This window comes from Misgurnus anguillicaudatus, chromosome 10 (assembly GCF_027580225.2).
Source record: "Misgurnus anguillicaudatus chromosome 10, ASM2758022v2, whole genome shotgun sequence".
NCBI classification, from domain to species: domain Eukaryota; kingdom Metazoa; phylum Chordata; class Actinopteri; order Cypriniformes; family Cobitidae; genus Misgurnus; species Misgurnus anguillicaudatus.
The window spans coordinates 26,439,059-26,461,002 of NC_073346.2; the positions used below are offsets into that span (position 1 = coordinate 26,439,059).

At 37.4% G+C, this 21,944-nt stretch overlaps 3 protein-coding genes across 4 annotated transcripts; 1 reads left to right on the plus strand and 2 right to left on the minus strand.

Annotated features, from left to right (window-relative positions):
* Positions 1 to 262: 262 nt before the first annotated feature.
* Positions 263 to 9,420, minus strand: styk1b (serine/threonine/tyrosine kinase 1b). The gene is made up of 10 exons (XM_055210410.2): positions 8,318 to 9,420; positions 7,020 to 7,075; positions 6,714 to 6,887; positions 4,790 to 5,113; positions 4,509 to 4,690; positions 4,154 to 4,234; positions 1,665 to 1,873; positions 1,518 to 1,558; positions 1,256 to 1,352; positions 263 to 1,114 (listed from the first exon to the last, which is right to left on the minus strand). The coding sequence occupies exons 2-10, from the start codon at positions 7,072 to 7,074 to the stop codon at positions 922 to 924; spliced, it is 1,356 nt and encodes a 451-aa protein (XP_055066385.2). The 5' UTR covers position 7,075; positions 8,318 to 9,420; the 3' UTR covers positions 263 to 921.
* Positions 9,421 to 9,479: 59 nt separating this feature from the next.
* Positions 9,480 to 15,635, minus strand: gstk1 (glutathione S-transferase kappa 1). Of its 2 annotated transcripts, none has more exons than XM_055210412.2 (8): positions 15,362 to 15,635; positions 15,201 to 15,266; positions 15,031 to 15,112; positions 13,692 to 13,820; positions 13,052 to 13,197; positions 11,982 to 12,098; positions 11,798 to 11,891; positions 9,480 to 9,705 (listed from the first exon to the last, which is right to left on the minus strand). In XM_055210412.2, the coding sequence occupies exons 2-8, from the start codon at positions 15,264 to 15,266 to the stop codon at positions 9,656 to 9,658; spliced, it is 684 nt and encodes a 227-aa protein (XP_055066387.2). In that variant the 5' UTR covers positions 15,362 to 15,635; the 3' UTR covers positions 9,480 to 9,655. The 2 variants fall into 2 exon arrangements, with proteins under 2 accessions (XP_055066387.2, XP_055066386.2); XM_055210411.2 differs by having other exon boundaries at positions 15,357 to 15,634.
* Positions 15,636 to 15,814: 179 nt separating this feature from the next.
* Positions 15,815 to 21,804, plus strand: mboat7 (membrane bound O-acyltransferase domain containing 7). Its single transcript, XM_055210409.2, has 9 exons — positions 15,815 to 16,040; positions 16,529 to 16,608; positions 17,125 to 17,254; positions 17,478 to 17,604; positions 17,680 to 17,836; positions 18,227 to 18,422; positions 18,583 to 18,735; positions 19,137 to 19,313; positions 20,084 to 21,804. The coding sequence occupies exons 2-9, from the start codon at positions 16,533 to 16,535 to the stop codon at positions 20,469 to 20,471; spliced, it is 1,404 nt and encodes a 467-aa protein (XP_055066384.1). The 5' UTR covers positions 15,815 to 16,040; positions 16,529 to 16,532; the 3' UTR covers positions 20,472 to 21,804.
* Positions 21,805 to 21,944: the final 140 nt, after the last annotated feature.

Genomic DNA, 21,944 nt, shown 5'->3' on the forward strand with positions numbered 1-21,944 from the left:
TATTTCATAATAACGTTATTTTTATAATCTCAATTTTCATTGCCCAATAAAAAGTTCCACAATGACTCCCCTGCAACCTTGTCTATTTATTTATTTATAGAATAATTCATGGATTTTTAAACAAATGTATTAATTGCTATTTTTATTGTCCAGGTAGTTATTAAATATTGAAGTTCTTTATTACATTTTGCATGACTCTTGTGGTCCTCCATAGTTTTGTACACTTTCTTGTGTAAAAAGAAATAATCCACATGAATAGAAATAGTGTTAATGTTTTTTTATATACAAGTAAATCACCATATGTGACCCTGCACATGAAAACAGTTATTTACATAAAATCATCCTACGTAATGTAAACATTCTTTGGCGGGCAGGGTCACATAAATAACTGTATATAAAGTGAAAAGAAAAATACAGTTTAGGTTCTCATCTAGGACAAGACCCAAGTTAAATGCTTTTAGTTTGTTCACATACCATATGTTTACAAAAATTAAGGTTTCACGCTGTTGGCTACAGCTTATAGCTTGTATAGGTTATACAGCTTATAGCTGTCGAGGTTAAGTCTTTCACTTTTTCCTATTTTGTTATTGTTGAACTGTGGGTACATTGTCGATAACCTTAATAAGCGTATCTAAGTCTCTTGTTTGTTTTCAAATATGTCATGATCTTCTGCTTACACGCAGGGTGTGGGATGTATTAGTAAGATGAGATCAGTTACCAGATCTTTACTTCCTGGAACAGAGACAAACAGGTCATGGCTTCACGAATAAAAGTTAAAGGAAGATTTTGTGCAAAATTATGTAAATATGGTCAATCTACTATCAGTTGATCATCATGAAGCATGCAAATGCACAGTTTACATGACAGTCACAAAATGAGGTTTTTGTGTTGACTTCATGCATTTTGTAGAGCTTTCTTTTTCTAGAAAACTGTGTAGTTGGATTCTCCGTATCCTGCCTCCATTAGATATTTTTCAACATTGATGGGCTCAGGCACCCGGAGAACAACGCTGTCATTGGCACTTTTCTCTCCTGACTGGAGTTTACGTCTGACCTCAGCCAGTGATGGGCGGTCTTGCTCCTTCCACTGACAGCAAGCTTTAATAATTGAGTAGCTGGAGAAAGAAAACCAGAAGAAATGATTAGTTAGTATGTACTGAAGAAACAGTTTTGTTGGAATAAAGTGGTACTATAAGCAAACTGACAGACAGAAAGATGGACAGATTGGGAGAGGCTAAAAAATGAAGTTGATTTACAGTGAGTTTGAGCAGTTGTGTGGTTTCTTCAGGGTTTTGGCTCTTTGATGATACTGTAGAAGTTCTGTCACAGGAATTTCAGCAAAAGGAACCTCACCTGGAAGACAAAGAGAGTAAGAGACACATTTTTAAGGGGAATTTACATTGATGCATTTGGCAGATGTTGTTATCCAAAGGGCCTTTCAGTGCATTACAAGGTATTCCACTGAGCTATATTATTCTAAATTCCATCAACTTTCAATCATCTCAAAATATGACTCACCAAGTGTCACCATTTCATACAGCAGCAGTCCAAATGACCAACTACAAAAATAAGCATAATTATAAAATATATAAAATTATAAAAATATAATAAAGAGACAAAATTATAATATATCAATGTAGCAATTTGTACCCAACTAGTACTTACACATCGCTTTTTGGAGTGGGGGGTTTCTTGACCAATAATTCAGGAGCCTGCCACTTTTTTCTACCAGGATCTTCTCTGTGATTTACATTGTCTGAAGTTCTTGCATACAAATCACCGAAGCCCCAGAGTTTTGCAGTAAACATACTGCTGACTAATACGCTGCGAGCCTTGATGTTACAGTGGAGAAGATCTTTGTTATGGAGATAATCCTAAAGAAAAATAAGCAGAGAAAGGTCTTAACACATTGCTTGATGTAAAAACTAGATATGTCACAGTAAAGCCTAAATATGTAGTTAAAAAATTTTTTTGGCATGGTTTGTCAACATTCATTATTTACAAGTTCTGACTATCTGAAGCATTACAACGGTATAAAGAAATTCACACAATGATTGGCAAAATATTTTATAAGCTTCAATGAAATCACCATATTGTAGCACTGTCAGAATTTTTTTATGGTCTCAAGTAGGGCTGTCAAATGATGAATCGAGATTTATTGCATACAAAATAAAAGTTTGTGTTGCATGTGTGCAAGTAAATAAATTTATATATATATATATATATATATATATATATATATATATATATATATATATATATATATATATATATATATATATATATATATATATATATATATATATAGGGCTGTCAAAAGATGAATCGCAATTAATCGCATACAAAATAAAAGTTTGTTTTTGCATAATATATATGTGCGCACTGTGTATAATTATTTCAAGATTAATTTCGCATACAAAATAAAAGTTTGTTTTTGCATAATTTATATGTGCGCAATGTGTCAAATTTTTTATATATAAATACACACACATGCATGTATGTATTTAAGAAAGATTTACATGTATTTTGATGTATTTAGATTTTGATATATTTTATATTATATACAAAATCAAATACAAAAAATATATAGGGGAGAGCAGGGGCGAAAGTAGCATTTTTCAGAAAAACTTAATTTTTAAAGATAATGTTATAGACAGAGATATATTTTTGCTGTGGTCAATAACTCACAAGTGTGGTCTATCAGTACAAGGTGGAATTTTGTAAAAATGTAAAATGACTTCAGTATAATTTCATTTTAAACATAAATAGTGAATTGTTACTTTCGACCCCACCTGCAGGGACAAAAGTAACACACAGGTGGGTCAAAAGTAACACAATAAAACAAGACTGATTTTTTGTGTTTCAGGTGTTTTTATTAAATATACGTGACTATGACCTCGTTAATATGTAACTGCAAACATATTTTGTAATTTATCTTTGTAAAAATATATATAATTACATTTTCATTTTAAATTTCAGTTTTATCAAATGTTTCAAAAGCAACCAACAGTACAAACTTAAATTGCTGAGAATAAAACATGTTTTCAACAGTTTGAACACTATGGGGTGGTTTCCCAGACAGGGATTAGCTTAAACCCAGACTAGGGCTTAGTTTAAGTAGGAAATATAACTAGTTTTAACAAACATGCCTTACTACAAACATTACTGGCGTGCATTTTGAGGCAAAATAAAGGGCACTGATGTATTTTAAGATATGTCAGTGCAAGTTGTTTTCAGTTTGGACAGCTCTTACATTTATTTTAGTCTAGGACTAGTCTAATCCCTGTCCTGGAAACTGCCCCTGATGAAATGAAATTAAATCAAATTAGAATAATATCAGTTTTCAACATATACACCAGTATTAGCAGCGGGACAACATAACAAGTGTTACTTTCATCCCGACAGGATCTCCTTAAATTGATTTACACATGATTTACTTTTATTTTGAGAAGTGAAACTTTAGGCTGTGTTAGAGCACTAAATAACCTGTAGATTGATCCGTATTGTAGCACATGAAACGAGAAACACAATGTGTTATAAGAAAAAAATGACGGCTTTTGCAATTTACTTACCATGGTTGAAAACACCTTTCTGAATCTACATGCAGAAAACGGTGAGTAAATAACACAATATTTGTCAGGTCTGTCAAGGGTTTGTGTGCTAAAGATGCTGTCATAGTTTGGGATACAAATGTTATCAAGGCTTGGAGAAAATCGCTTTGTTACTTTCGTCCCACGTTACTTTTGCCCCGGTTCTCCCCTACATAAATAACATTTTTCTTAAAAGTATACATGTATGTGTTTATTTATGACAATTACACACAATACACACACAAATATATTATGCAAACACAAACCTTTATTTTGTATGCGCTTAATCATAATTAATAATTTGACAGCCCTAGCTTTTCACTGGGGTGATAGTACTAGTTATATGTACCATTTAAGGACAGATATGTATACATTTGGTGCCAGTATGTACCTTTGAGGTACTAATATGTATCTCTGAGGTTCTAATATAAACTCTTTAGGTGCAAAGTTGTACTTTTTGAACGGATACCACACCCGTGAAAGCAATAAGGATTTAGCATTTTTGTCTGACAATGTGGGTCAGAAAAGTGATGATAAAGCAGAGTAAAACATTATTTTGCTTACCAGTGCAGTGGACACATGTAAGGCCATAGTGAAGATCTTTTTCTCTGTCATTTCGCAAATACCTTCCAGTGCAACTTTATCCTGTTTGAGATGAAGTTGAACAGTTTAGTTTAAGTTTTGAGGAGGAATGTTTGACATTTACTAGTTTTATCTATATCTCATGGGCCAAACCCAACCTCTGGGTTTAAATAAATCTATGCTGGGTTGTTTTTACTCATGGTTGGATGAAATATGCACAAACCCAAAAAATCCATATTTCACCCAACCATGGGTTAAAACAACCCATGATGTCTCAGTGTTTCTCGATAACACTTTTTACTATTCACAAACTACTACTCCTGATCAAATATCTCACCTGCCTACATCTCCACAAAAATCCAAGAAGATCCCGGTGCTCCATCTCTTCCATAACAGTAATGAGAGGAGCTCGGAGGGATACAATACCCAGAAGCTCTGGTATAAAGGGGTTAGGTCCCAATTGGGAAAGGAAGGCTGCAAAGCCGAGAAAGGACTGATTTTCCTGTTTACTGGCTGAATCTGTTTATGAATAAGAGAGTACGAGTTAAACTGGCATTACAATAGAATAGAGGATAAGATTTAGTTATGAATACCGTACTTCATAAGTCACTCTTTTACCTTTAAGTACGCGCAGCACCACATTTCTGTTCTCCATTCGAGCCCTATAGAGTGAAACAGAGTCTGACTTCAAAGAGTATGATGCTGGAAGAGGAGACACCCCATTAAAATTCTCCGGTAGCCGTTGACGTGGGAGTTCCTTGGGCTTTGTGAAGGCTGAAGCTGTGGCCCCGAAGGAGCCTCGCCCGTCAGGGAAGGCCACATTGACACTTAAGGAGTCAGATGGGTAGTGTTCTTTAATTGGCGATGAAGGGGTGAAGGTCTTGTACGACGTGGTGTCCAGTGCTATGTGCTCACCCTCCAGAGCATTTAGACCCACAGGAGCTACACAGACGAAACAGGTAGGATATTATGGATAAACAGTAGACACATAAAGTGGGAAGATCAAAGGTAATCAATCAAAAATAAGAAAATAAATGAACAGGATTGTGATTAAAACAAATCTATTAAATGTCATATTTCATGAATCCATGAATAGTTTGTGTCAAAACTATGAAGCTTTGTGCAAACAGTGTCATTGTGTGGAACAAAGGCAAGCACATAATACTAATTATTTTCCATAGGCCTTTGCCAAGACACAGTGTTATTTACTTGAGATGTGATAGATGTGTTTAACACTAAAGCAAACATTTAACCTTCATTATATAGACTTTGGAACATAAAAGGTTTATTAGGACATGTACACTACACTGTCACAAAATGGTCGCCTTTTAAACGTCCTAATATATACAGGGTTCCCACACCTTAGTTAACTTCAAATTCAAGGACTTTTCAAGAACTTTTCAGGTCCAATACCCTCAAATTCAAGGACTAAATGTGGGGACACATATCAAGTGAGAGCAAGGTTACATCGTGTTACCTTTTAAGATACATTGTTACAGTTCCCTTTCGAGGGAACTCACGCTGTGTCACTGCGGTGACACTTTGAGGGCGCCTCCAGGGTAAAGTGCGTCTGAATGTGTGTATCAAATTAAACCAATGGTGAGGTTTAACGACAAAGACAGGGTGACATGGGAGACAGGAAGTATATCGCTATCTGAAATATTGCCAAAGACGGCGTTAAAGGGATGCAGAAAGTATGGCAGGAGAGACGCAGCGTCTCGTTCCCTTCTCAGGGGACAACAGTTACATATGTAACCCGAGACGTTTTCATGTGTCAAACACAACTATGCCAAAAAGCATTTTGGTATGAATCAACATTCGCATACAGAAGATATAAGCATTTAAAGCGAACAGTTTAGCATGTGTGAAATTTTATGATATTATCCTACACTACACAGAGAATAACATGGATTTTTTTCCCAGAAAACGTATTGCATAAAATATATTCAAGCACTTTCAATGACCTGTATCTATGTATGTATATTTTCAAAAACTTCCCAGGGACTTGAATTTCCCCCTCCGGATTCACAAACTTTCAAGGACCCGTGGGCACCCTGTATATACCATTTAGGTAGGTGTATACATTTGGTACCAATATATGTATTTATGAGGTAGTGATATGCACTTTTTGGTACTAATATATATGAACTCTTTAAGTACACATGTGTACTTTTTGGGTTTTGCCCCAGTGACAGCTAGGGAGCTTTTTTGCCACGTCAAACTTTGGACAGAAAATTTAAGCAGTGATATATTACATTATCTGATTAATAATATGAATATACACTGTAAAACATTTCTGTAGAAATTACAGTATTACTGTGTATTACTGACAACTAGCTGCCAGTAACTTACTGTAGATTTTACATTTATGTTATTTACTGGCAACATTTTGTTCAAAGTTAAATGAACATGAAACATTTTCAGACTATATCTTCTACAGTAAGTTACTGGCAACCACCTGCAAAATTACAGCAAATTTTTTACAGTGTATATTTAATAACTTATACTGTACTCTGTATACCCTGAACATTTCTCAACTCACCATCAATGCCTTGCAAGTTTCTCCTATTCCTAGCTGACTGTTTGGAGTTCGGCTGCAAGCGATCAACTTTCTCAGGGCAAAACCTCATCAGCAGCAGAAACACCAGTATGACCAAGAACATCATCAAAAACAGCACGGGTACGACGATCACTTCCTGTTGATACAGCCGGATCTCTGCAGGAGCAGATCACATGTTTACAATGAATACAAGGCATGTCACCATAATGAAAATTGAAATCAAGTGAAACTTGAAAACAAATAGTTGTGCTGGTGAAAGACAGCAGGCCATAGTAACTGACTACTCACGACAGAATGTGTCTCCATTTGCACATGCCGAATATGAAGAGCTGGAAGAAGCCATCCTGAGAAGAGACAAAATTTTGAAATAAATTGATTTTGCTATTTACATTCTGTTTGGACATTGACGTCTTGCCGTACAATTTTAAAAAATTAAGGTGCTTCATAATGCCATAGCATAGAGGAACTGTTTTTGGCTGAATGGTTCTTTAAAGAATCTTTAACACCGGAAGAACCTTTCTGCTTTTAAGACAAGTACAAAAAATGACCCAACCAGGTTTAATTCAGGCAAAAATAACAAAACACCAATGAAGTTACACATTCAGAAGTCCCACCATGTAAGCAAAACATTCAATTGGCTATTAGCAAGAAGATCCCAGGTTTGAGCCCCAGCTAGGTCTTTCTATGGAGTTTGCATGTTCTCCCTGTGTCAATGTGGGTTTATTACGGGTAGTTCAGTTTCCAAAAACATACGTTTAGGTGAATTGGAGATGCCAAAATGGCCCTCCCCAAAGTGTGTGTGTGGATCAATGTGTAGATTTATCAGTTAACTTTTGTGTAGATTTATCAGTTCTCGCCATGAATTTAGCCATAGATAATAAAGGTAATTGAAGACGGCAGATTTCTGGGTCAATGTAACACAATCTGTCTAATCCTTATAATGCTCTGAGCAATTGAGACTTCAACAGACTTCATCTTGCTCACCGTAATATCCTTTACAAAAAAACAGAGTTGGGTTTTCAAATCAAATAAACTGTGTAAATGTTTATATACATAAGCAAACTGTGTGCATACGTGATGGTATCTTACGGTGTTATGAAAATGACTAAACATGCAACCTTGTGCTTCGAGTGCAATATGAGAATGTATTTGTTTTACAACAATGAACACACCCACTTCACAGTAGGGTTTCTACATGTCAGTTTTTAAACTGGCACATTTGCCATGTAGGTTCATGGCTATAATTGGAGTCTCTTATCAGATGAATGTTTTTTTAACCTGTGTTCTAGAAAATTAAGGCTCATATGCATATGTGGGATATTTGATGCCTTCTTGCTTAACCTGTCTGTCCACATGTTTCATCATCGAAAGCATGTAGACAACACAATGACACGTCATTTACACCCGGTAATCTACATAAGAACACCGGATACATTTTAAATTATTTAGTGTATTGAAAAATACATTTCTAATTAGCCATTGCAGTATTTAAAGGTAATATCTTACAATTAGCATACAATCTCAAGCCTACTTCAAAATGTATGTCTTCCTATCCTCTATGTGTGTTTTTGTCTAGGTTGGCTTACCTGGTGAACACAGTGGTTGTAGTTGAAGTCTTATTCCTGGATTAATCTTCTTTCAGATTGTCTTGCATGATAGAAATAATATCCCATTGTGGACTACATTTTCATATTCCTAAGTAGCGTTGTCCAGTCCTATAGGTCTCTTTTATTAGTCTTTATAAGTGTGCTGTTCGCCTCAACTTCCTTTATAGAGAATGTCCTTATGGTTTACCGTTTGCTATTTCTGTTGTTAGTCTAGGTCACACCTTTTGTTGCTTACTCAGGTCCACCCTCTTTACATAAGCTCCGTCTCTAAACTTTCTGCCGTCCACACCCTCTTCAATTAACCATGCTATAAACGGTTTTCATACGGTCATTGGTTTTATGATGGTTATGTGCTTCCTTACACCTTCTCCATTTTAATTAGTTTGATTTCTGTTCATAACTCATCTCACGTCACCTTTGATTTGATTGAAGTCTTTTGTATAGAGCACTTCTAAATGTTTTGATTGTGCATTAATCCCTTTTCTTTGTTTGACATATCTGACATTTACACCTTCATCTATGTAGCTAAACCAAAACCTGATAATCCAGATCCTCAAGTCTCTCCAGAATGAACCGAGACATTACGACTCAAGACTCAACTGTTGTCCATTAAACACATACAGTTAAGGCAGTGCTTCTCAAATAGTGGGGCGGGACCCCCAGGGGGGGCTCGAAGCGACACCAGGGGGGCGCACGAGACCTTGGGGAAAAATACTTTTTTAGGAAGTGATTTTTTTGCACTGTCACTTAAAGACATTACACCCCAATCACGCTGATAAGCCGCTTGAGTTTTTATTTTTATTTATTGATTATATTTAATTAAATTTTTCAGTATCAAACGGTCAAAAAATATTATACTTTAAACAAGGATTTATTTATTTTTCAGGCAAATTAATGCATTTTAAGTCTTTTCTGTTACAGACTAAAAAACAATGTTAATAAAGTTATTCTTTTCTGTAAGTTGATTGATATTTCTTTTTTTTGTGTTTTCTTTAATGTTAATAAGGATACAATGTTTTGCAGATGTGTCATTTTATAGATAAATTATACTATTTACAGTCGTGGCGGAGAGTTGGGGGGGCGCGAAATGTTTACTTCTTCCTAGGGGGGGCGTGACAGAAGATAATTGAGAAGCACTGAGTTAAGGGCACCATTATTCAGCTTTAATATTTGGAATAGAAACTATATGTGAATAGTTTTAGAAAATTTTAACAGGGTTCATGTGGTTTATATCTAAAATTGAAAATACTGAATATGTGCATTTACAAAAAACTTTATAGAATTTGTTAAAATATACAAAGTACAGGTAAGTGGTGATCACAGTTTGGCTGTGGCCTTGGTAGGCTGAGGCCCCACCCACTTTTCCCCTAGAATAAAAAAGAAAGGAAATGATTTGACAATAAGAAGTATGTGCAGTAATATACACCATATAGACAAAGGTATTGGGGCGCCCTTCTAATAAAGATATTTGGGGCGCACAGTGACCACCCTAAACAGAGAACTTTTGTCTCACAGCAAGAAGGTCCACGGTTCTAACTGTGTCGGCGTGGGTTTACTCTCGGTTCTACAGTATGTGGTTTCCTTCCACACGTTGATCTATACACTACTCATCATGAATATAGCCAAAGATGCTGAAATGGCGTTAGGAAAAAATAAACATGTTTATCTATTTCAGTTATTCCAATCAAAACAAATATGAATGTTATACCATACAATCTCATAAAAAAAATGTCTATCTTTATTGCAACAGTTTTGGAAAGGACTTTTTCTGTGCTGAGATGACTTTGCCCCTTTGTTCAAATGATTCATGGGTTTGGATGATGAGATTTTGGCTGGGTTCAGGTCAGTGCCCGGTTGCATGAAAGTCCTTAAAGGAATATTCCATTTTCTTAAAAGAAAAATCCAGATAATTTACTCACCACCATGTCATCTACAATGTTGATGTCTTTCTTTGTTCAGTCGAGAAGAAATTATGTTTTTTGAGGAAAACATTGCAGGATTTTTCTCATTTTAATGGACTTTAATAGACACCAACAATTAAAGGCGGAGTCCACGATGTTTGAAAGCCAATGTTGATATTTGAAATCACCTAAACAAACACGCCCCTACCCCAATAGAATCTGGACCTTCTGTTGATAGACCCGCCCCACACATACGCAACCCGGCAAGGATGTCGGTTAGTAGACACGCTCCTTACTGCTGATTGGCTATAAGTGTGTTTTGGTAGTCGGCCCGTCTCCTTTTCCAAAGCGTTTTTCAAACATCGTGGACTCCGCCTTTAACACTTAACTCAACACGTAACAGAGTTTCAAAGGACTATAAACAATCCCAAACGAGGCTTAAGGGTCTTATCTAGCAAAACGATTGTCATTTTTGACAATAACAATAACAAATATACACTTTTAAAGCACAACTTCTCGTCTAGATCCGGTCCAGCGCGACCCCACGCAAACGCGTAGTGACGTAGGGAGGTTACGTGTTACATATATAAAAACGCACATTTGCGGACCATTGTAAACAACAAACTGACACAAAGACATTAATTAGTATCAGTTGACATACAACAACGTAGGAACGGTCCTCTTTCAACACACTTGTAAACACTGGGGCGGAGTTTCGTGTTCGTCTTCTGTGACCTCTTGACGTCATGACGTATTGCGTGGGGTCACGCTGGCGCATCACGACCGGACCTCGATGAGAAGCTGTGCTTCAAAAGTGTATATTTGTTATTTTTCTTGTCAAAAATGACAATCATTTTGCTAGATAAGACACTTATGCCTCGTTTGGGATCGTTTATAGTCCTTTGAAACTCTGTTGAAAAAAACTGTTATGTGTTGAGTTAAGTGTTAATTGTTGGTGTCTATCAAAGTCCACCAAAATGGGAAAAATCCTGCAATGTTCTCCCCAAAAAACACAACTTCTTCTCGACTGAACAAAGAAAGACATCAACATTTTGGATGACATGGTGGTGAGCAAACCATCTGGATTTTTCTTTTAAGAAAATGGAATATTCTTTTAAGCTAAGAATTCCCTCTAAATATAAGGTTATGGTGGGTACTCTTAAGAAAATGGGTTGCAAGAAAAAACCTTAAGTGTTCACTTAGGGAACGATAAGGCTGTCAATAAGTATTTACCTTTAAATGCTAAAGTATTACCTTACGTTCTGCTGTTTTTAGTTGCAATGCTCTTACATAAATCCCTTACCTCAGGGATTTTTTCTCCCTCAGGGAAACCCTCACTTAAGGAGATGCAACCGGGCACTGGTCTTTAAGCAGACCAATCAGGTTCCGCCACACCAGACTGAATCAATCATATCATTATATGCTATAGAATTAAGATTTGTGCTTACTGAAATGATTAACGTAGTCAAACCTGTTCATTAGAAGTGGGTGTCCCATAATTTTGTCCATATAGTGTACATCAGGGTTACTTATATAGTATTGCCACATTCATAGTTACCAATGCAATGTGCCATGAGCTCAAATCTGTCAGAACCAAAGAAGACTTCTGGCTTTCCGTTCACATGACACACTGTCAGTGGAAACCCGAAAGCCTGTGAGAAAAAGACAGAAAAACTTTATTTTATTTGACCCACTAAATCTTTACTGACAAAGACAAAAGATGCAAAGTAAAAGGTGCTGACTTTATATTCCAGTGCTTCCTTTGTGACATTCTTCAGCTTGTCTTTGACTGGTTGAGATTTGGCCAGATTAAGTAGTTCCTCCACTTCACTGCTTGAAAGGCCTGCCTTTAGTCCTGCCTGTGTAGAACAGAAAGGAAAACTATTTTGTGTTCCACAAAAGAAGAAGAGACAACATGCACTCACCTTAAGGATTATTCGAAACACCCGTTTAATTTCTCGTTATGCAATGGTGTAATGGTGTGGGGGATGTTTTCTTGGCACACTTTATGTCCCTTAGTGCCAACTGGGCATCATTTAAATGCCACGGCCTACCTGAGCATTGTTTATGACCATGTCCATCCCTTTATGCCCACCATGTACCCATCCTCTGATGGCTACTTCCAGGAGGATCATGCACCATGTCACAAAGCTTGAATCATTTCAAATTGGTTTCTTTAACATGACAATGAGATCACTGTACTAAAATGGCCCCCACAGTCACCAGGGGCCTCATTTATAAAGTGTGTGTACGCACAAAACGGGGCTGAAAACGTGCGTACGCCACTTCCCATGCAAAGGTTGTGATCTATAAAAAAACAAACTTAATGGGAGAATGGCCTTGAAGGGTGGGATCTAAGGATCATTCATGTACATACACTTGCAGGTGATCTGTGATTTATTAAGGGAACATTGCTTTGTTTTATAAGTCTTAATATTTTTTGGCGTATGCCATTTTTGGCTTTTGTGCGTATGTAGACTTTTAGTAACGATCCTACGCACAGATTTATAAATGAGGCCCCAGATCTCAACCCAATAGAGCATCTTTGGGATGTGGTGGAACGGGAGCTTAATGCCCTGGATGTGCATCCCACAAATCTTCATCAACTGCGAGACGCTATCCTATCAATATGGGCCAACATTTCTAAAGAATGCTTTCAGCACCTTGTTAAATCAATGCCATGTAGAATTAAGGCAGTTCTGAAGGCGAAAGGGGGTCAAACACAGTATTGGTATGGTGTTCATAATAATCCTTTAGGTGAGTGTAAAGACAACAAATGAAGACTGTTTTCATATTTGGGTAAACAGGGTACCTCAGTGAGTGAGGCAGGCTGGGTAATGTCCTGATCAGTGCTCCAGATTCTTTTCCAGAGTTCCCTAGACACTTTCTCTACCAGTACATCTCCATCTTTATGTTTCTCTGCCACGGCTGTTACAAAACGCATTGCGGGCAGAGACCCTGGCATAGAAACAAAAAGGAATGGAAAAACAAAATAAAAGAGACATTACCTACTTAGAATGGTATCTTTCTCAATTAAAGTCTACCACAGTTTGGTTTAAGTTTCAATCTTAATTTTAATGCTTTAGAGTTAAAAGGATAGCCAAAAATGAAAATGTTGTTATCATTTACCTGCCGTCATGTTGTTCTAAACCTTTATTATTTTTTTCTCTTCTTAAATTAAAAATATATTATGTTAAATGATGGTAATTGCACAGTTGATGGTACCCACTGACTTCCATAGTAGGAAAAACTAATTCTATGGAAGTCAATGGTTACCGTCAGCTGTGTGATTTTTGGGGGAACTATTATTTTTATGGGCCAGGTTGTATTTTGTGTAACTGTGTATGTGACAAACAAATTGGGAAATCTAATGACAGAAATCAACTTATTGGTTTGCATTGTCTTATAATCATAGTTAGCAGTTTTGTAAATAGAGACAGCAGTTTAAATACCTTTTTCAAACATGACCTCAGCAGGGTTAGAAGGTGGAGACAAAGGCACTCCAAAGTACTCAGCCAGTCGATGCAGATCTGTGCTCATGTACAGAAACTTATTGGGAACCATTCCAGGGGGGCGGTTACCTAACAATTAAAAAAATTATGAAATGCAATAAAGACCCACTGACGTGCCATAAAATGCATTAAATGTTTTGTTCAATACTTTGATGTAACTCTAAGTGAAACAGAGGTTAAGGCAGGACGTAATGAGGGTCTCCTTCTCCTTTTAAAATAGGCAATAGCATTTAGCTTTCTTTACAGCCTGGATTCTGATGGGAAGCTGAGGTGCAGAATGATGTCACTAAAACTGTTGTTCTGTTTTGGCATGAGGAACTCTAAATCTGTGTTCCAATTCGAAGGCTGGATGCTTCAAAGGTCACAAAGGCTGCAGCCTTCACAGATTTCAGGGGCTGCGTCCTACAGAGGCTGCGTCCTCACCTTCGAAGAACATGACCTTCGAAGGATCCAGCCTTTGAATTGGGACACAGCTATTGACTATATCTCTGAAGGCTGGATCCTTTGAAGGTCACAAAGGCCATGTCCCAAATAGTCCCCGCACTTCATGTGGACTTTTGGTCCCGTGGCCTTAAATTGCGCATGCTTCCTTAGTCTACGAACCCGTAGGGTGTCCCATCTGTAATTTCTACGCCCCGAAGTGTGCTCATCAGCGCCCCCTTTGCACCCTTGATGCGGTCTTCGGCGAAGCCCGCACTGCTGCAGGCTATATGCACTTTACCAACCCAGAAGTCCTTGCGAAAGTGCAATCAGACAAATCAGACGACGGATGGGAGGAGTTCACACTGACGGGCAACTTCTCTTCCTATTTCTGGCGAGACGCTCGAGCCCAAAGTACGACTCCAGTGCGCCCTCGTGGACTCGCGTCAACAGTCCCTAAGGTCTGCCCTACATGATGTCATCAAAGTGTGGACTCTTAGGAAGTCCGCAAGTATGGAGTGTGCAATTTGGGACAGGGTCAATGACCTGCGTCCTTCTGAGGCTGCGTCCTTCTGAGGCTGCGTTCTTCGAAGGACATGGTTTTTAAATGAGCCAGCCTTCGAATTGGGTCACAGCTTAAGTTTAAAATCTTTTCTAAATGCAATTTTTGTCTGCGTTTTGGAGAACATTACTTTATATCCTTAAGGTTAAGATATTTAACTTAAATTTTGAATTCATGGGGTTCTAACGTCCTTACATTACATTTAATATACATTTATTTAATAGATCAAGTACCTCGAAAACGTATTATTGATCACAACTGTAACGAAAACCTGTATGTAATATGTAGAAGTATTACCTGAGCCATGCATGACTCCCCCTAAAAATGCGGGTCTCAATTTGAGGTCGATGTTCCAAACATTTCTGTAGCGACACAGTACCTGAAATAAAATTGACAGGTTGCCTCAGACTATCCAAGCGTTTGCAACACAACTCTGGAGTGAGTTAATTTACCAATGAATTACACACCTCAAATCCTAGCCAGGAATAAGGAGATACAACATCATAGAACAATTCAACCACTTTTCTCGACATCTGCAATGACCATAAATAAGCACATTATAGCATTAGACAACCCGTTATAGATGCAAATGCATTTTATTCAAATGCATGTGTGCACGTTACCTTACTGTCAGTCGTGTACTTTCACAGTTGAGAGAAACTGTGTCAAAGTTGAAAGGTTGTTTGGATTGAGCGACAGATCCACGTCCTGTGGCAAAGTCCTGCTTCCGAGCCGCGACAGTTTATTGGTTGCTCAGATTTCGTTCAACACTTCAAAAAGTGTAGTTTGATATTTATTTAAAGAGCATAAAATGCCAAAATCTTATTCGACTTCTAAGTAATTTCAGTAAGATACAAGCATACCGCCGTCTATCGAGGGGGCGTGTGCGGTGTGCAGCGCTAGCGTTGCGCAAAGGAGTTTTTCGCATATCCTGCATCAAAATTGCTGTCGAGTCTGCCCTCTAGCGGCCACAGTTAGTGTATAGTAATCTTTGGGTTGCCAGACATGTTCTTACAGATGTTAGTTACCTTTTCGCTTTGTGTACTGAGTGCGAGTATAGAATAATAAATACATATTTTCCAATAATTTAAACGTTTACAGTTATAAAGACAAAAATAGTTTAGCTGTTTTAACCTAATCATATAGTTTGGCTTTTCTGTTGTCATGAATATCTGGCAACTCGCAGAGAATCACAAACATGCGGTAGTAGGAAGTGAATGAGGAGAACATATGCAAGATAAGGGTCTACAGTAGGAAATATCTGTCGGAATAAATTCTTGATTTACACACCTTCAAACCTTCCTGTTGTAAGTATCGCCGTGATTGTTTAGAAAATTAAGGGTTTATGGGAAAAATGCTGTGCGCTTTTTACGTACGCAGGCCAGTATGCCTTCCACATGATGTACCAATCTTGATCTTCATATGAATGAAAATTACACTTAAATGAAAAGACTTGTGCTATTATGTCTTTGTTTTATATTGTGTTATTTGCGCGTAAACTGTGCCAACGTACTGCGAAGGATTGCATGAGTTGCATGCCTGCTGCTGTCATACAAGTTGTCAAATGTTTTTAGCTCAGTCAAAGCCTTTGTTAAATCTAAGCCAACATAAAATGCATTCTAAACAAAATGCAGTTACATCAAGATCTCATTTTAGTCACAACAGGTTGAATAACTGGTTAAATGTTTGCAGTTTTTTCCCCTAAATAAATATTTGAATTTCAGATGGACATGTTTGCATATCAAATATGACGTAGTGCACAATGAGAGAATTGTTGTCTTGTTTCTGTAAACAGAAGGATGTCACCCGATGAAATAGTTTACCTACAAATCCTTGCTGCATCAATACCTGTAGGATTTCTTTTCCGCTACCTAAGTAAGTCTGACTGTCCTTCTTCACTTGGGTAAAGTCTTAAAGGAGACATTGGACTTTTTTTTAAATGTCAAATAAATATTTGTTGTCCCCAGAGTATGTATGTGAAGTTTTAGCTCAAAATCTATAATAAAAGATAATTTATTATAGCATGTTAAAATTGCCACTTTGCAGGTGTGAGCAAAAGTTTGCCATTTTTGGGTGTGTCCTTTTAAATGCAAATGAGCTGATCTCTGCACCAACTGACAGTGCTGTGGTTGGATAGTACAAATTGGGGGGCGGAATTTTCCCCTTCTGACATCACAAGGGGAGACAAATTTCAATGAGCTATTTTTTCACATGCTTGCAGAGAATGGTTTACCAAAACTAAGTTACTTGGATGATAGAAGCACTGGGGACCCAATTATAGCACTTAAACATGGAAAAAGTCAGATTTTCATGATATGTCCCCTTTAACATATTAAATGTTTGATATAACTACACAAAGTTAAATGAATTTATTTGTGCATTTATTTCTAGGCCCTTCGGTTAAGCAGGGAGCAGCATTGCTGTTGGGTTTGATCATTACAATAGCAACCTGTGGCATCCACACTTTGCACTCTCTTTGTACAGTGTTGGGAACATGGCTAGTCATAAAAATCAACTGGAAGTGAGTATATATTGAGTATTATCACCATAACGTAAAGTATCTGACAATATTAACCAGCTAGCATACAGTCATGTAAAAAAGTATATAGTAAGTACATATTAGCTAAATATAACCTCAGATGAATAACAAACAATAATTGGGTTGAGATCTGGACTAGGTATTATCTTTTTTAGCCATTCTGTTGTGCTTGGGATTGATGTGACCTGTATTTGTCTTTATTTAGAAATGCACCTTCTCTGTCTTTGGGTTGGACGTTTCTTTATCTCCTCTTTTTCCGTCTGGCTACCTGGTTTGGCCTTCCTTCCCCAACACCGTTTGCCAACGCCATCCAACTTCTCTTAACATTAAAGGTAAAGCACATTTTAACGGGTTACATACCGTAACATGTATTGCATATTGTAACCTCTTTCGTTCTGAACACACAGATGGTCAGTTTAGCCAATGAGGTTCAAAGTTATCACTTGGAGAAGAAAAAAGAAGTGAGCTCCTTTACAAAGTCCCCTGTGATCCGAGGACTTTCCCATGAGCCTTCACTCTATAACGTTATTGCATATAGCTACTGCTATGTGGGAATAATGACAGGTTCTGACCGGCATGACTCTGCTGAGTCTATCTAAATGTTCTTGTCTTGTTTATTTTGCATGTATGCTAACACGTCTTTCTGTTTCTTTCTGCTACTAGTTCAGTAACGTGTGAGTCTTTTTTTTTACATCTGATCGTGTGCTGATAATGAATTTCCGTTTTCCTCTTTTGCTGTGATGTGTCACCACAAACCAACCGTCTACATATTTCAACACCTTCCCAACTTTGGCACATGTGGTTCATTTTCCCTTTCACCATTCCATTTGATTTCATACTACATTCTGTGTCATTCATCTCATGCCCAACATTGTTTCATTGATAACTCCACACTCTCCTCATGTTTCTTCATTTTCCATTTTCTCTCCATCCACTTTTGATGGTGTCTCGCAGGTCCTTTCTTCCGGTATCAGACGTATGTTGACTGGTTGCAGCAGCCTAGTCCCCTTTCTTTGCCGGGTATAGCTCCCTGCCTTCGGAGGCTTCAGATGATACCCGTTTACGGAGCACTCTTTGTGTCCGTCAACTATGTTTTCCCTTTATCTTATGTCCGTACTGAGGAATTCTTGGAGAACAACTATTTTTACAGGTTGGTTTTTTGAGATAAGAACCGAGCCAGTAAAGGCTACAGCAGATGGCAAAATCAGAATTTATTCTGGTAAATTTCATATAAATTATCTATGTTAAGATTTTGATATGCAGATTACACATGAGTTATTAAACATGACTTTCTAATGTAATTGTGACAGGTTTTTCTACATGGTGGCAGTATTTTTCGTGTTTCGAATGCGATTCTACTCGGCTTGGTGTGGTGCAGAGGCAGGTTGTATCAGCGCAGGCCTGGGATGTTACCCACAGGGGGCACTGTCCAAACCTGGAGCCGGTCCAACTGTGAACTATAAGTAAGATGTTTAATTTTAATACCCAAGATCTTTTTTTATTTGTTTAAACACTTTGACTGTAACATCACTGATACACCCTAGAGATCTTATCATATATGCAAATAACAGTGTATTTGCATTGGTCGGAAAGAGAACCGTAGGACTGTAGGATTACATTTGTGAAATATGAATCGGCACACATTAAATGGCAAGACAAACTTTAATAATACATTTTATTGCCAAGTGTGCTGTGTGTTTGAATTAAATGATAAAAGATCAAATAGCAACCAGGAACGATTCGTTTAATCAATTGTATCAAAGCACTATTTCCATTTAAATTATTTGAATACATTTACCAAATGGCTTGTTTGGGTTTATTAGTGTATTTGTGGTTGGTAATATTGATGAGCTTTATGTTTCAGTCCTGATCCCGGAACAGAAGTGGATTATGACTTCAAGACAATCCAGAACATTGACTGCTACAACACCGATTTCTGTGTGAAAGTGCGTCATGGCATGCGCTACTGGAATATGACGGTGCAATGGTGGCTTCACCACTACATTTACCCCAATGCCCCTTTCAGAGCGTACGCTCTCAGGTAAACACATGCACTATCTAGCAAGATTCAGGGTTCCCACGGGTCCTTGAAAGTTTGTGAATCTGGAGGAAAAAATGTAAGGCCCTGGGAAGTTTTAAAAAATATATATACATAGATACAGGTCATTGAAAGAACTTGAAACTATTTTATGCAAGAAGTTTTCTGGAAAAAAAATCCATATAATTCCCTGTGTAATGTGCACACGTGCTAAACTGTTAGCTTTAAATGCTTATATCTTCTGTATGCAAATGTTGATTCATACCAAAATGCTTTTTTGCATAGTTGTGTTTGACACATGAAAACGTCTCAGGTTACGTATGTAACTGGTGTTTCCTAAGAAGGGAATGAGACGCTCCGTCTCCCTTGCCATACTTCCTGCATCCCTGTAATGCCGTCTTTGGCAATATTTCAGATAGCGATATACTTCCTGTCTCCTGCGTCACCCTGTCTTTAAGCCTTACCATTGGTTGAATTTGATATACACATTCAGACGCACTTACCCTTGGAGGCGCCCTCAAAGTGTCACCTCAGTAACGCAGCGCGAGTTCCCTCAAAAGGGAACTGTTACAATGTATCTTTAAAAGTAACACAATGTAACCTTGCTCTCACTTGAGTGTGTCCCCACATTTAGTCCTTAATATTTGAGGGTATTGGACCTGGAAAGTCCTTGAAAGGTGAATTTGAAGTTAACTAAGGTGTGGGAACCCTGAAGATCATAATATAAAAATGCTGTGTTGGTGTGTTTAACCTATTTCTATCAACTTTGACAGGGCTGGATGGACAATGTTAATCAGTGCATACTGGCACGGCCTCCATGCTGGTTACTATCTCTCTTTTCTCACCATCCCACTGTGTATCGCAGCAGAGACGGCCATGGAGGCATCCGTCAGGGCACGTTTGGGGCCCGCAGGCCAGAATATCTTTGACTGGGTCCACTGGTTCCTCAAAATGAGAGCTTACGACTACATGTGCATGGGATTTGTTCTCCTGAAGGCCAGTGACACCATCCACTACTGGAGTTCAATATACTTCATTATTCACATCATTGCGGTTGTTTGCATAGGAGTTGGACAAATAATGAAAGGGGGGAAGAGGAGGGAGAGGAAAGATCAAGGTGAGGGAGAGAAGAAGGATGTAACAAGAGAAAAGGCAGAGTGAAATGAATGCTTTCATTGTGCTGATAACTGGAGATGGTATGTTTACATATAATTATAGAAAAAAACTATTCATAACATGCACTGTAATGCCATATACTGCCATTTAGGTTTTGAGCTTTTGACAATATGACACAAGGTGTTTTCTTGCGAATACAACTCAATGGGATCAACTTAATTATTGGGTAACACTTTACAGTAAGGTTGTATTTATTAACATGAACCAACGAGCAATATAGGTTATCAGCATTTATTAATCATTAGTATTAGACTAAGATTAATAAATTAGTTGAAGAATTGTTCATGTTAGCTAATGCATTAATTAATGTTAACAAATACAACCTTACTGTAAAGTGTAACCAATTATTTTCACTTTATTACCAGTGAATTTTGCTTTTGGTTTGCCTTTTAGTGAATTTAGTCAAATCTGTCCCATACTTTGCTGTTAAAGTAAATACACTGAAGTCAAACAGGTGCGTGTGCACATTTAATGCGTTTGGCTCTGGTGATCCGTATCTTTACAATTATAATTTCTTGTTTTTATATATTCATATATTAGAAATAGCTCCGTTATGTTACCTGGTGAAACTCTTAAAGGTTTATCTTTACCTGGTCAGTAATGTTTCAAAGTTTTTATGTTGCCATAATCTATTAGAGAGAGGTTTGTATTTTTACAGTCATGTGTTAATGGTGTTCTCTGGGAACAGTGGCTCTGGGACTAGATTTCATCCGAACATGTGTTTACAAAAAGGCTGGTGAGTGTTAGGGATTTTAGCATACATTCGTGAAGCTATGCTGTCTCTGTATTGTGTGTATGAGGTAATACGACCTTTATAACAACAACAAAACCATTGAAAGTAAAGGACATAAAATTTTAGTCAGCCTTGTTTTTCATCCGTTCTGCAGGGTGAAATGGATATTTATTAATGGTTGTGTATGTATGTGTGTATGATGGTTATTTGTATTCTGCACAGAATGCAGTTTGCAAACTTTCATGTTCTTTCTGTAAAAAGTTGTTTAAAAGTAGACAGACGTGAATGTTTATAATCATCATTTATACATCAGACACCATATGATGTCAAATACACTTTGATGTAAACTTGTAAAGTTCTAAAGTTTTAAATTTACTTTTTTTACTTTCTATCACAGTAAATGTAAGTACTTCCTGTTATAATGCATTTTTTTGTTTGGAAACACTGGTGGTAGTAGTTTATTGATCAGTTCACATTATTGTATCCTGGTTACTGTATCACTGTCTACATGCTACATTGTACTCCTGATGTTTTTTTCTCTGAAGTATTAAACATGAGACATGTGCCACACTCTCTAATTTAGGAGCAGGTCTTTTATTTTGTTTGCAAATGTTAGTTTTAGTGTGCACCAGGAAGTGTGCACCATTCCTGACAAACCATTTATAGACAGTTTTCATTACTGTGTTACATTTTTGTCATTGCTTTTCATTCTTGCTGCCAGAATG